Source organism: Elephas maximus, chromosome 1, assembly GCF_024166365.1.
Source record: "Elephas maximus indicus isolate mEleMax1 chromosome 1, mEleMax1 primary haplotype, whole genome shotgun sequence".
In the NCBI taxonomy this organism is placed as follows: domain Eukaryota; kingdom Metazoa; phylum Chordata; class Mammalia; order Proboscidea; family Elephantidae; genus Elephas; species Elephas maximus.
Window position 1 is genome coordinate 242,694,255 of NC_064819.1, and position 12,538 is coordinate 242,706,792.

Below are 12,538 nucleotides of genomic sequence, written 5' to 3' on the forward strand. Positions count from 1 at the left end.
AAGGAGAGATAAGCAGAAGAGACCCAGTAGCAGAGACCTGGCAGCAGGAGACAACATGGTGGGCTTGCTGGCCCAAGGAGAGAGAAAGCTGAGTGCCTTTGGGCCAAGACTGAGGGCCAGAGAGAGGTGTGCCTGCGAGCACATCTGGGGAGAGGCTATCCTGATGGAAGAACTATATCCTGGGTGCTCCTGAGCCTGAATTGTAACTGTTACTTCCTGAATAATCACCATAATCGTGAATATGGTCTGTGAGTTCTTTGTGGCCATTGCAATGAATTACTGGACCCAGCAGAGGGAGCTATGGGAGGAACTGTTGGTGCCAGAATTAGTAAAGATGGCAGAGAGAGGAGGCATGTCTGACCTCCACCTCCTGCGAATCAGCCTTGGGATGTTGATCTTGGTTCTCCTTCCCCCTTGTGAAGTACGAGGAGGTCAGACACTGCCCCCAAGCCATTTTTACAGGTGGTGTCAGAATTGGGATTCTTTCCATGGCTCCAGGCAGGTGAAAGCATAAGACTTTTTTGGAGAAAGAAAGAAACAGCTTCGGAAGTGAAACTTTTGATTCTTACTTAGTTACTTTGGTTGTTGTTACCTGTAACGGCTGAAAAGCTGTACCTGGAGTGGCCTGAGGCAGAAGCCAGGCTATATAAGCAGGATGACTGATAGGGGGCCAGGTCTTCTGGTTCCACCCAGGCAGTGTCCCAGGCCATATGAATATGAATGGGAAGATAGTTAAGGTGCAGAGAAGATTAAACTGGAATGTTTTAAAATGGTTATGTGTTTAGGATTACACAATTATCTGAATGTACTATATGGGTATTGAATGTTTCTCCTACCTAATGTTGTAATGCTGACCTAAATGTATGCTAGAGATGAATATTGGGTATTATAGATTACAGAGAGTGTGCAACTCTGCCTTCAGCTAATACTTGATTGGATATGCTAAAAGGGAAAATAGGATTTGCCCAAGGGAAACACAGGTTTTTTTGAATACAGTAGCCCTCAGTATAGAAAGAGGGCCTAAGGCTGAAAACCTGAGCCCCATCCAGATTCGCATTTGAAAAAACATGCAGAGCCACCCACAACTGCTAAGAGAACAGAAGATTTGCATTTGAAGGAAGAGCTTACAGAAAAAAGGTGGCTGTTCTTTTTGAAATTCAAGCCAGTGGTTTGCTGTAGGATGCATCCTGTAGGATGCATCCAGGCAGGAAAAGTCAGTGTCCATTGGAAGGAACCTTCTTACAGAACTGGAACTTAAAGGGAGTCTGCTCCCTTCATCTGCTTTATCTGCTCACTTGTGGTGACTACCTGGGTCCATTCAGTGAGTGGAAGTGGAGGAAGTGCAACAATGAAGAGATGGGCTGAACTTGGACATGTTCCATTGGCACCCGTTGACCTAGCCCATGAGGGCTAGGGATGAAAGAATAAGGAAAGCCTGGCTGGTCACAAGTAAAAGGAGTTGCTGGACTCCTGAAATTTACGAGTTGAACCCGTTGACCTAGCCCAAGGCAGGTAGGGATGACAGCGTGTGAATGGACTGTCTGAAGTGCTGGGAGATGTGTCTAAACTCCCATTGTGACCTAGCTTGGATGGCTAGGAATGAGCTGACCAGAATGCCACCAAATTAAGAGAAAGATGTTTGACAGCATGAGCTGGTGTAGATTGCTGGAATTTGATGGCTTGCTCTGGACTGGACTTTGCTTATGGAAGTAGATGCTCAAAGTTCCAACCGGAACAGAAGATTCTTCAATACCAAGGAACATGCTTACCTCCTCAGTACTGGTTTGACCAAACCAAACCCAGTGCCCTCTAGTCGATTCTGACTAACGACTGGTTTGACAGGGATGGGCAATTTAAACACTAGCTACCTGAAACAGGGGGCAATAAAGGCATGAAGTGGCTGGCTTACATGCTTTCATGCCTGTGCTTACACTCAAAATGATGGGGACAAGGGATGATCCCCACTGGATAGATTTCCTCTTTTCCTGATGGGTCTGGGAAAGAGAGGGTGGGGGAAGATGCTGATAGGATTATATGATTCAACTATGAGTGCTAATTGTTAACAGGGTTAATTGCAATTGTAAAAACTGTAATTGTAGAAGCTATAAGTATAAAAGAGTGGACTAGGGAGGAGGCACTGCTGGACTGGAGTGCAGTGGCTGAACCTGAAGTCCCCTAAAGGTTTTGCTATGCTGATTTCTTGTGAGGCTCAGAGCAAGGGAATAATCTTCTCAGTTAAATTCTATCAGATGCCAGAAATGGTGAAAATGAGATGAACTGTTGGTGAGCCTCACCAAATCAGCTGGACATCTGCAGCAGACCTGAACGGCTGGTACCTGAACAACCTCATCCCTCAGGTCTGTTTTGCCCTACTGCAGGACTAATTCTTAATGACTGTTTCAGACAGGCAAAATGATTGGGAGGGGAGGTTATCCCCCAAATATGAAAGAACCATGGCTAGAAAAGCCAGGGGGTGGCCTGCGGTTAGATTAATTACTTTTGAGTGTGGTCTTTCAAGCCATGGTCTTGTAACTCCCACCCAGGTGACTGTGTGACAGGGTAATTGTTGCCTACCAGGGGGACTGGTCAGTTTTATATTAAAAGAGAACCAATACCAGCGTGGAGAGGAGGAGCCCATCACCACCAAGGAAGGGGATATCAGCAGGAAAGCCTCAGCAGCAGAGACTGGCATCAGGAGATGGCATGGTGGGCTTCCTGGTCCAAGGAGAGAGAAAGCTCAGTGCCTATGGGCTGAGACTGAGGGCCAGGGACAGGCATGCCTATGAGTACACCTGGGGAGAGGCTATCCTCGTGGAAGAACTATATCCTGAGTGTTTTTGAGCCTGAGTTGTAATTGTTACTTCTCTAATAAGCTCCATAATTGTGAGTATGGTCTGTGAGTTCTGTGTGGCCACCGCAATAAATTATCAAATCCAGTACAGAGTGCTGTGGGAGGGTCTGTTGATGTCAGAATTAGCAGAGATGGCAGAGAGAGGAGGCATGTTTGACCTCTGTCTAATGGGAATCAGCCTTGGGCTGTTGATCTTGATTCTCCTTTCCCCTTGTGAAGTAAAAGGGGGGCAGACACTGCTCCCCAAGCCGTTTTTACACTAATTCTAAGTGGGAATTAACACTCGATCTTATTTGGCTATAATCTCAAAATACACATAAGATGGTATCACAATATTGTGAAAAGAAGCCAGGTAATATTTACTTAAGAAATAGATTTTCTTTTCAATATGAAAATGGTACTAAACGAAGCACGGCTTTTGTCCTAGAAGCAGCTCAAGGTAATGAACCTTCCTGATCATGATGACCCTCAAACACCAGGGATATTTTTATTAGATAAGCACATTTAATAAGCTGGACTTCAACGCAGTGACAATGGCAAAACCAAAGGGATAAGGCATATTTTATATTCTGGAGAGTAGTAAGGAATAATTTTGCAAATGATTCAATTTAATCTCAACCCTCGTGGAAAACAAGTATTTTAATTGTTGTTGTTGTTATGTGCAGCTGAGTTGGTTCCGACTCATAGCTACCCTACGTAAAACAGAACTAAATACTGCCTGGTCCTGCACCATCCTCATGTTTGGTGTTACGCCTGAGTCCATTGTTGCAGCGACTGTGTCAAACCATCCGATTGGCCGTTTTCTTCTTTTTCACTGACCCTCTTCTTTACCAAGCATGATGTTCTTCTTCAGGGACTGATCCCTCCTGATAACACTTCCAAAATATGTGAGATGAAGTCTCGCCATACTTGCTTCTAAGGAGCATTCTGGCTGTGGTTCTTCCAAGACAGATTTCTTTGTTCTTTTGGCAGTTCGTGGTATATTGAATAGTCTTCGCCAACACCATAATTCAAGGATGTCAATTCTTCTTCAGTCTTCCGTACTCAGTGTCAAGCTTTCACATCCACAAAAGGTGACTGAAAACACGATGGCTTCGGTAAGGTGCACCTTAGTCCTCAAAGTGACATTTTGCTTTTCAACATTTTAAAGAGATTTTCTGCAGTAGATCTGTCCAATCCAATGCATCATTTGATTTCTTGACTGATACTTCCATGGGTGTTGATTGTGGATCCCAGTAAAATGAAATCACTGACAATTTCAATTTTTTATCCTTTTATCATGATGTTGCTTATTGGTCCAATTGTGAGGATTTTTGTTTTCTTTATGTTGAGGCGTAATCCATACTGAAGGCTGTGGTCTCCGAATTTCATGAGTAAGTTCTTCACGTCTCTTCACGTTCAGCAAGCAAGGTTGTGTCATCTGCATAAGGCAGGTTGTTAATGAGTCTTCCTCCAATCCTGATGCCCCACTCTTCTTCATATAGTCCAGCTTCTCCAATTATTTCATCAGCATACAGACTGAATAAATATGGTGAAAGAATACAACCCTGATGCATACTTTTCTTGACATTAAACCATGCGGTATCCCACTGATCTGTCCAAACAACTGCTTCTTGGTCTATGTAGAGGTTCCTCATGAGCATGATTAACTGTTCTGGAATTCCCATTCTTCGCAATGTTATGCATAATGTGATAAGCTTCACACAGTCGAGTGCCTTTGCATAGTCAATAAAACACAGGCAAACATCTTTCTGGTAGTCTCTGCTTTGAGCCAAGATCCATGTGACATCAGCAATGATATGGCTCATTCCATGTCCTCTTCTGAATCTGACTTAAATTTCTGGCAGTTCCCTGTTGATCTACAGCTGCTTTTGAATGATATTCAGCAAAATTTTACTTGCGTGTGATATTAATGATACAGTTTCTTCATCTATGGCCTTAGTGGTTGATCTGTAAATTTGAATAACAGTCGTATTAACTGGTAGGCATATGGATATTATCCTATCACTGACAGAGTTGTACTTCAGGATAGATCTTGAAATGTTCTTTTTGACAACAAATACAACGCCATTTCTCTTCAAGTTATTCCTGGCGCAGTAGACCATGTGATTGTCTGATTCAAAATGGCCAATACCAGTCCATTTCAGCTCACTAATGCCTAGAATATCAATGTTTATGGGTTCCATTTCATTTTTGATGATTTCCAATTTTTCTAGATTCATAGTTCATACATTCTACATTCCAATTATTAATGGATGTTTGCAGCTGTTTCTTCTCATTTTGAGTTGGCCCACATCAGCAAATGAAGGTCCCAAAAGCCTGATTATATCCACGTCATTAAGGTCAACTCTATTCTGAGGAGGCAACTCTTCCCTAGTCATCTTTTTAGTGCCTTCCAACCTGACGGGCTCATCTTCTGGCACTATATCAGACAACGTTCCACTGCTATTCATAAGGTTTTCACTAACAAATTCTTTTCAGAAGTAGACCAGCGGGTCCTTCTTCCTGGTATGTCTTAGCCTGGAAGCTCAGCTGAAACCTGTCTGCCATGGTTGACCCTGCTGGTATTTGAATACCAGTGGCATAACTTCCAGCATCACAGCAACACACAAGCCCCTACAGTACAACAAACTGACAGACGTCTTTGGTTTCACGTATTAGAAGCCTTAATATAGTTGAGATGGCAATACTCCCCAAGTTGATCTACAGATTCAGTGCAATCTTTATCGGCTGCCTATTTTGGAGAAATTAACAAGCTGAGCCTAAAATCCATATAGATATGTGTAGGGACCCAGAATAGCCACAACAATCTTGAAAAAGAAGAAAAACGTTGGACGACTCACACTTTCCTGTTTTGAAACTTACTGCAAAGCTGGAGTAATCAGGACAGTGTTGTCCTGGCCTAAGGACAGACAGACTGATCAGCGCGTATACAGAATCAGTGCAGGCAGGTCAATACAACAGAATCCCCAGAAATCAACCTTTATATTTATGGTTAATAGATTTTCAACAAGGGTACCAAGACAAATGAATGGAGAAAGAACTGTCTTTCCAACAAATTGATTGTGCTGGGAAAATGGGTTGCCCAAATGCAAAAGGATGAAGCTGGAACTCTAACTTACACTATATACAAAAGTCAACTCGAAATGGACCAGATGCCTAAAGGTAAGCTAAAACTATAAACCTCTTAGAAGAAAACATGAGCACACATCTTGGATTAGGCTTCTTATCTTCGATATAACTGTGGTTTCTTACATATGATACCAAAATCATAAACAAGAGAAAAAACAGATAAATTGTACTTCATCAAAATTAAAAGTTTTATGCTTCAAAAGACACCATCAAGCAGGTAAAAAGACAACACGACATGGACTGGGAGATAACACTTACAAATCATAGATCTGATAAGAGTTTATCCAGAATATATAAAGAACTATAGCTGAACAGCAAAAAGACAAATCAATATAAAAATGGGCAAAAGATTTGAATAGACATATCTCCAGAGAAGATATACAAATGACCAAGAAGCACGTGAAAAGATTCTCAACGTCTTTAGTCACTAGGGAAATGCAAATTAAAACCACAATGATATACCACTTCACAGACACAAGCTTAGCTATTAAAAAGAAAAATAAGTGTTGTCAAGATGTGGAGATTTTGAAACCGTCGTACATTGCTGTATGAGGACTTTTTCTTTTTTCTTTTTTTGGCTCAAGATCTTCCGGATTCTTTTCCATGACATATTAAGGTCCCAATTTTGGGAACTGATGCTGTGGCATGTGCATAAAATGCACCGACTATGTTAAGACTCAAAAATATCGCAGAGCAGACAAGTCCATACTAATTTTTTTCTAGTAAATATTGAGAATATTTCATATCTTTTAAAAGATTTTTTATTTGCACTTAATATATTTCAGAAAATACATCCTATTTTTAATCTACCTGTAAGGAATAAGACACATTTAAAGGGTATGCATGTCTAAGTAATTGCGGTACACTTTCTATCTCACATTTCTTCTCCAAGGCATGTAATTGGTTAAAATATGAAATATAAAAAATAGGAAAGCTGCTCATTGGGAAGCCTTTTTAAAAATGCCTGAACCCTTTCCCCAAAAGGAAACATTGAAAATACATAACTATAGCATAACATATTGAAGATAAATAAGAAAATTGATATATTTTAACTTTTGGTTCATTTAAATTTTTTAACTGTCAGAATAATTGACTCCAAAAGGAGAATGTAAATGCAGACAGCTGATGTCAAAGACAGGTGCCTCGTGGGGTTACACAGCCAGAGAACAAAGGAGGTCAGTCCAAGACAGAGGCCTAGTCAACGTAGGTATTTAATGAAATAAACACCGCTAAGGTTCAAATAAAATATCCAGGTCACTCGCTGCAGATCAAACATATTTATAGAATGTTTCTTTCCTTGTCAGACTCTGTGTTCGGCATTGATGTTATAAAAATGAATACATAATGCTACATAGTATTACGAAAGTCACATTCCAGGGGGTATTTTTTGGTCAAACTAGTGATTACTCCAGTGAGTTGCCTATGTTGAGAACTGAACTCATTGATACATCGAGTAAAAGAAAATGGTGATCAAAGGGAATGCAAGAAAATTTCACATACACGGTTAATTACTTCCGGCTTCTACAACAGTTTTGTACTTAAGTTATCGCATGGATTTCTCATGCAATGCATATAGGTAGTGCTTGAGTCTTTGAAGCAAACAAGGATTAGATATTTTACCTGAAAGCCAGGAAACTGTTATGTGTAATAAGATGTTCAAAAACAAAATTGCGTTTGATGGATAGATCTGACGTGGTATACAGAGTTTTGGGTTAATGGCTGGATACAGAGGAACAAGTCAGAAAGAAAACCAAAAATGCCATTATTCGCATGTTGGTGGGGTTTTTGTTCAAAACGGCAGCATAAAATCACTTACTTATAATGCAAACCCAACATGGTGGCAAACGCTTCATACCGTCAAATGCTTCATACCGTCAAACGCTTCATACCGTCAAACGCTTCATACTGTCAAATGTTACTTTAGTGTTTTAAGTTGTTTTATTAAATTTGCAAATTATGTACTAGCTGCATGGTAGTTAAGTTTTAGAATACACTGATTTCTTTGGAAAAAACCAAAGTGTCCATTTCTACCCATGTTTCACATGATCAAACTACCTTACTCAGAGATGAACTCAAAGTATCTATCATAGCAAATGTCAAAGAAGGTTTCTGTGGAGCATGTTCAGAAAATTATCAACTATTATCATTTTATGATAACTTTCCCTATTTAAAAGTTTCACTAAGTTTAAATAAAATAGGTCTCAACACTCTTTAAATTCCATTCTCACAGGTTAAACTGAGTAAGAAAAGTATTTAGAAAATAAATCTCTAACTCTCATTTAAATCATTATGTCATTTTTCCACATAAACTTTAGGATTTTCTTTAGTCTTTGGAAATTTCATTAAACGTCTTTGTGATTTAGATAACCTTGTAGACCTTTAGTGGGTTAAACTGTGTCTCCCAAGGAGACACGTCCAAGTCCTGACCCCAAGTATCAGCAAATATGACCTTACACACGTATCTTTGTGGACCTAATTAAGGGTTTTAAGATGACTGGCGTCCATATCAGAGAAAGGAGGGGGAGATTAGAGACACAAGACACACAGAGACACAGGGAGAATACCCTGTGAAGACAGAGGCCAGAACAAGAGTGTTGAGTCAACAAGCCAAAGAACGCCAAGAGTTGCTGGGCAGCCACCCGAAGCTGAGAGAGAGGCATGGAACAGATTCCCCCTTGGAGCCTCCAGAAAGAGCCAACCCTGCCAACATCTTGACTTTGGATTTCTGGCCTCCAGAGCTGTGAGAGAATAAATTTCTGTAATTTTAAGCCACCAGGTTTCTGGTAATTTGTTACAGCATCCCAAGGAAACGAATAAAATAGTTTTTCAAATATATTAACAGGAAATAGATTTGTGTTAGGTCTATTCCAGACCTACCATAAGATGTACATACATGTCGATATAACGTGTCATATGTCCACGTACCTGTGTGTGTTTATAAAACTGAGTAAGCCATTTCACTAGAACAAGCACATTTTCCCTGCAAGATCTAACGTGGAAAAGGAGCACCCTTAGTCACAGAGACGTGATCTGGTATTTTATTTATTAACATTATTATCTTGAATTCGGTGAAACTGCGGCACCTAAAAACGTCTTTCCCAGAGTAGGCGTTCAACCAATATTTGTGTTATGATTAATAAACGAATAAACAAATGAACGACTGATGTTTAAAGTATCATGCCTCACTAAAAAGAAAACAATGAGTCTTTCATTCCTCACTCACTGATGTTATTAAAATGTTATTACTGTGTCAGAATCCGAAAATATTGCCCAATTGTCAAGCTTACAACGGGTTCTCATCCTAACATGCAATAACATTAAGCAGCAATGGAGCCCAGATCTGCGTCTGAAGAGCCCAAATGGTACATGTGCCACTAAGGTACCTACATATCTGTCCTCTGCACCACAGGCCACATGCCGCCCACAAGCGCTGAGGGCAACCCCACACGGGTGACAGCGATTTGCATGTCCCTCAAAGCGGCGCTCACACCTGTACAGGAAGAGGAAACACCAGGAAAAAAATATTTTGTTTAGTTTTTAACACAAATTGGGAGAAAGAAACAAACTAGTTTCTTTTATTCACAAAAAAGGAACAAGCTGACAGCAAAAGAATGCTTTTATATATGAAGATTATTAAATGGTAAACAGACTATTATTCAGATCTTTGAAAATAATATTGAAAAAACTTTTAAAATCATAAAATATTTAGATCGATGATTCAAAGACTTCTGGGAGGTGGAACATTCTATCAAGCCTTGTTAAATTTTACAAATAGCTATTTATAAAAGGCTATATAAAATTTTTGTATTCTAAAAAAAAAAGATCATAGCATCAATGCCAGTTTTGTCAAAAGAACTTCCTACACTTACTGAGAAAACCAGAGAATTCCTAAGACAGCTTTCAACAAGTATTTTCCTGCACTGGGCTAGGTGCCACAAGAGCACGCAAGGATGGCCAAATACAGAGCCCACTCTAGATGCCCTGACTAGGGCAGCGTCTTGTCCATGCAGGTGAGCTAGGGGCTTTCATGCCCATTCTACTGATTAGAAAGGGAGCAAAACACTCTGCTCGTGTTATCCTTGTGATGTAATCCTTGGATGGATGGGTGATAGAATGACGACAGACAACAGATGGATGATAGATGACAGATGACAGACAGATTTGGAAATGGATAGTGGTGACAGTTACACAACATTGTGAGTATAATTAATGCCACTGTTAAAATGGCTAAAATGGCAAAAGTTTTGTTCCATATATTTTAAAACAATAAAAAAATAAATAACACAAAATTTTCCCCCAGAAAAGCAATTTCTATTGAAAAGATTAAAAACACATGGAATCACCACAAGTCAGTCGGAAGTGACTCAACGGCAACTAACAACAACAACAAAGGCAAAATCAAGTACAGTAGATACATTTAGCTCAACAACCACCACAGGAAGTATTTTGTTGTTTATCTCGTGCTTTTTTCTCTGCACAAGCAAGGGCTGGGATTAAATGAGGAGAAGACGAGGTTTGAGGGGGAAGGCGTGTCTAGTATAAACCCCCATCTAGTATAGACAGGGACACCCCAGAAAGAAGATCAGTTGTGTGTGGGCATCTGGGATGTCTGCACTTAGGGGCCTCCCTTCACCTCCTATGACCTTGACCTCAAGCCTGCCTCTCCTGTGTCATACACGTAACAGGGGACAGCAGTCCTTGCACATTTGGAAATGGCCTTGCCCTTGCCTTCCATTGATCACTCTTTGTTATACTGCCCATGTGGGTAGTTCCACCACAACTTCACGATGTTTTGAAAAAGGGATCCAACTGAGTCAAATATTTAAAGCTAGGTATTTTGGAGGGTTTGACAGAAACAGCTCCCAGGTGCTCCCTCTGACCTCATGCCCTCAAAGGCCTTGATGGGATGGGTAGGGCCTCACCTCTGAGTCCTCATGTCCCACAGTTTTATCCCGTCACCCACAGCTGCAGTGAGGAAAAGATTATAAGCCTCAGGTTGTTGGACTGCAAAGGGTGATCCCTGTAGGGAAAAAAATCAAGATGTTCAAAGGTGAAATGGATAGCATTATATTAATAATATCTGAATCTAAAGTAAAAAATGAAAACAAACTTACTTTTCAAATTTAAAATAATTTCAGAATTGGACTCCAAAAGCAAAAGGAATAAATGATGAAGTAAAAGAGCTGAACAGAAGATTTCAAAGGGCAGCTCGAAAGACAAAGTATTATAATGACATGTGCAAAGACCTGGAGTCAGAAAACCAAAAGAGAAGAACATGTTTGGCATTTCTCAAGCTGAAAGAACTGAAGAAAAATTTCAAGCCTCAAATTGCAATATTGAAGGATTCTACATGGAAAATATTAAATGACACAGGACGCATCAAAAGAAGATGGAAGGAATACACGGAGTCACTATACCAAAAAGAATTGGTCAACATCCAACCATTTCAGGAGGTAGCATATGATCAGGAACCCATGTTATTGAAGGAAGAAGTACAAGCTGTACTGAAGGCATTGGCAAAAAACAAGGCTCCAGGAATTGACAGAATACCATTTGAGATATTTCAACGAACAGATGCAGCACTGGAAGTGCTCACTCATCTATGACAAGAAATTTGGAAGACAGCTACCTGGCCAACCGACTGGGAAGGGATTCATATTTATGCCTACTCAAAAGAAAAGTGATCTCGCCAAATGTGGAAATTATTGAACAATATCATTAATATCAAATCCAAGTAAAATTTTGCTGAGGATCCTTCAAAAGCACTTGCAGCAGTACATTGACAGGGAAATTCAGGCCGGTTTCAGAAGAGGACGTGGAACCAGGGATATCATTGCTGATGTCAGGTGGATTCTGGCTGAAAGCAGAGAATACCAGAAAGATGTTTACCTGTGTTTTATTGACTATGCAAAGGCATTTGACTGTGTGGATCATAACAAAGTATAGATAACATTGCAAAGAATGGGAATTCCAGAACACTTAATCGTGCTCCTGAGGAACCTGTACATAGATCAAGAGGCAGTTCTTCAGACAGAACAAGGGGATACTGAGTGGTTTAAAGTCAAGAAAGGTGTGCATGAGGGTTGTATCCTTTCACCATACCCATTCAATCTGTATGCTGAGCAAAAAACCTGAGAAGCTGGACTATATGAAGAATGGGGCATCAGAATTGGAGGAAGACTCATTAACAACCTGCGTTACGCAGATGACACAACCTTCCTTGCTGAAAGTGAAGAGGACTTGAAGCGCTTACTAATGAAGATCAAAGACCACAGCCTTCAGTATGGATTACACCTCAACATAAGAAAACAAAAATCCTCACTACTGGACCAATAAGCAACATCATGATAAACAGAGAAAATATTTAAGTTGTCAAAGATTTCATTTCACTTGGATCCACAATCAACACCCATGGATGCAGCAGTCAAGGAATCAAATGACGCATTGCATTGGGCAAATTTGCTGCAAAAGATCTCTTTAAAGTTTTGAAAAGCAAAGGTATCACCTTGAAGACTAAGACGCACCTGACACGAGCCATGATGTTTTCAATCGCCT

The 12,538-nt window shown here is 40.3% G+C and overlaps 1 protein-coding gene across 9 annotated transcripts in view; it reads right to left on the reverse strand.

Moving 5' to 3' along the window:
• WDR27 (WD repeat domain 27) overlaps nucleotides 1-12,538 on the reverse strand; it is a 224,797-nt gene that overhangs the window by 98,699 nt on the left and 113,560 nt on the right. For 4 of the 9 annotated variants that reach the window (XM_049905848.1, XM_049905796.1, XM_049905803.1 and 1 more), the window contains 2 exons: nucleotides 10,906-11,003; nucleotides 9,371-9,473 (listed from right to left, as the gene is read on the reverse strand). The exons of 1 other annotated variant lie outside the window; for it this stretch is intronic. In XM_049905848.1, coding sequence (XP_049761805.1) covers nucleotides 9,371-9,473; nucleotides 10,906-11,003 — 201 coding nt within the window. Of the gene's footprint in view, nucleotides 1-7,109; nucleotides 9,474-10,905; nucleotides 11,004-12,538 lie in introns of those variants that run through there. 4 more of the 9 variants (XM_049905833.1, XM_049905839.1, XM_049905788.1 and 1 more) reach the window with 1 other exon arrangement.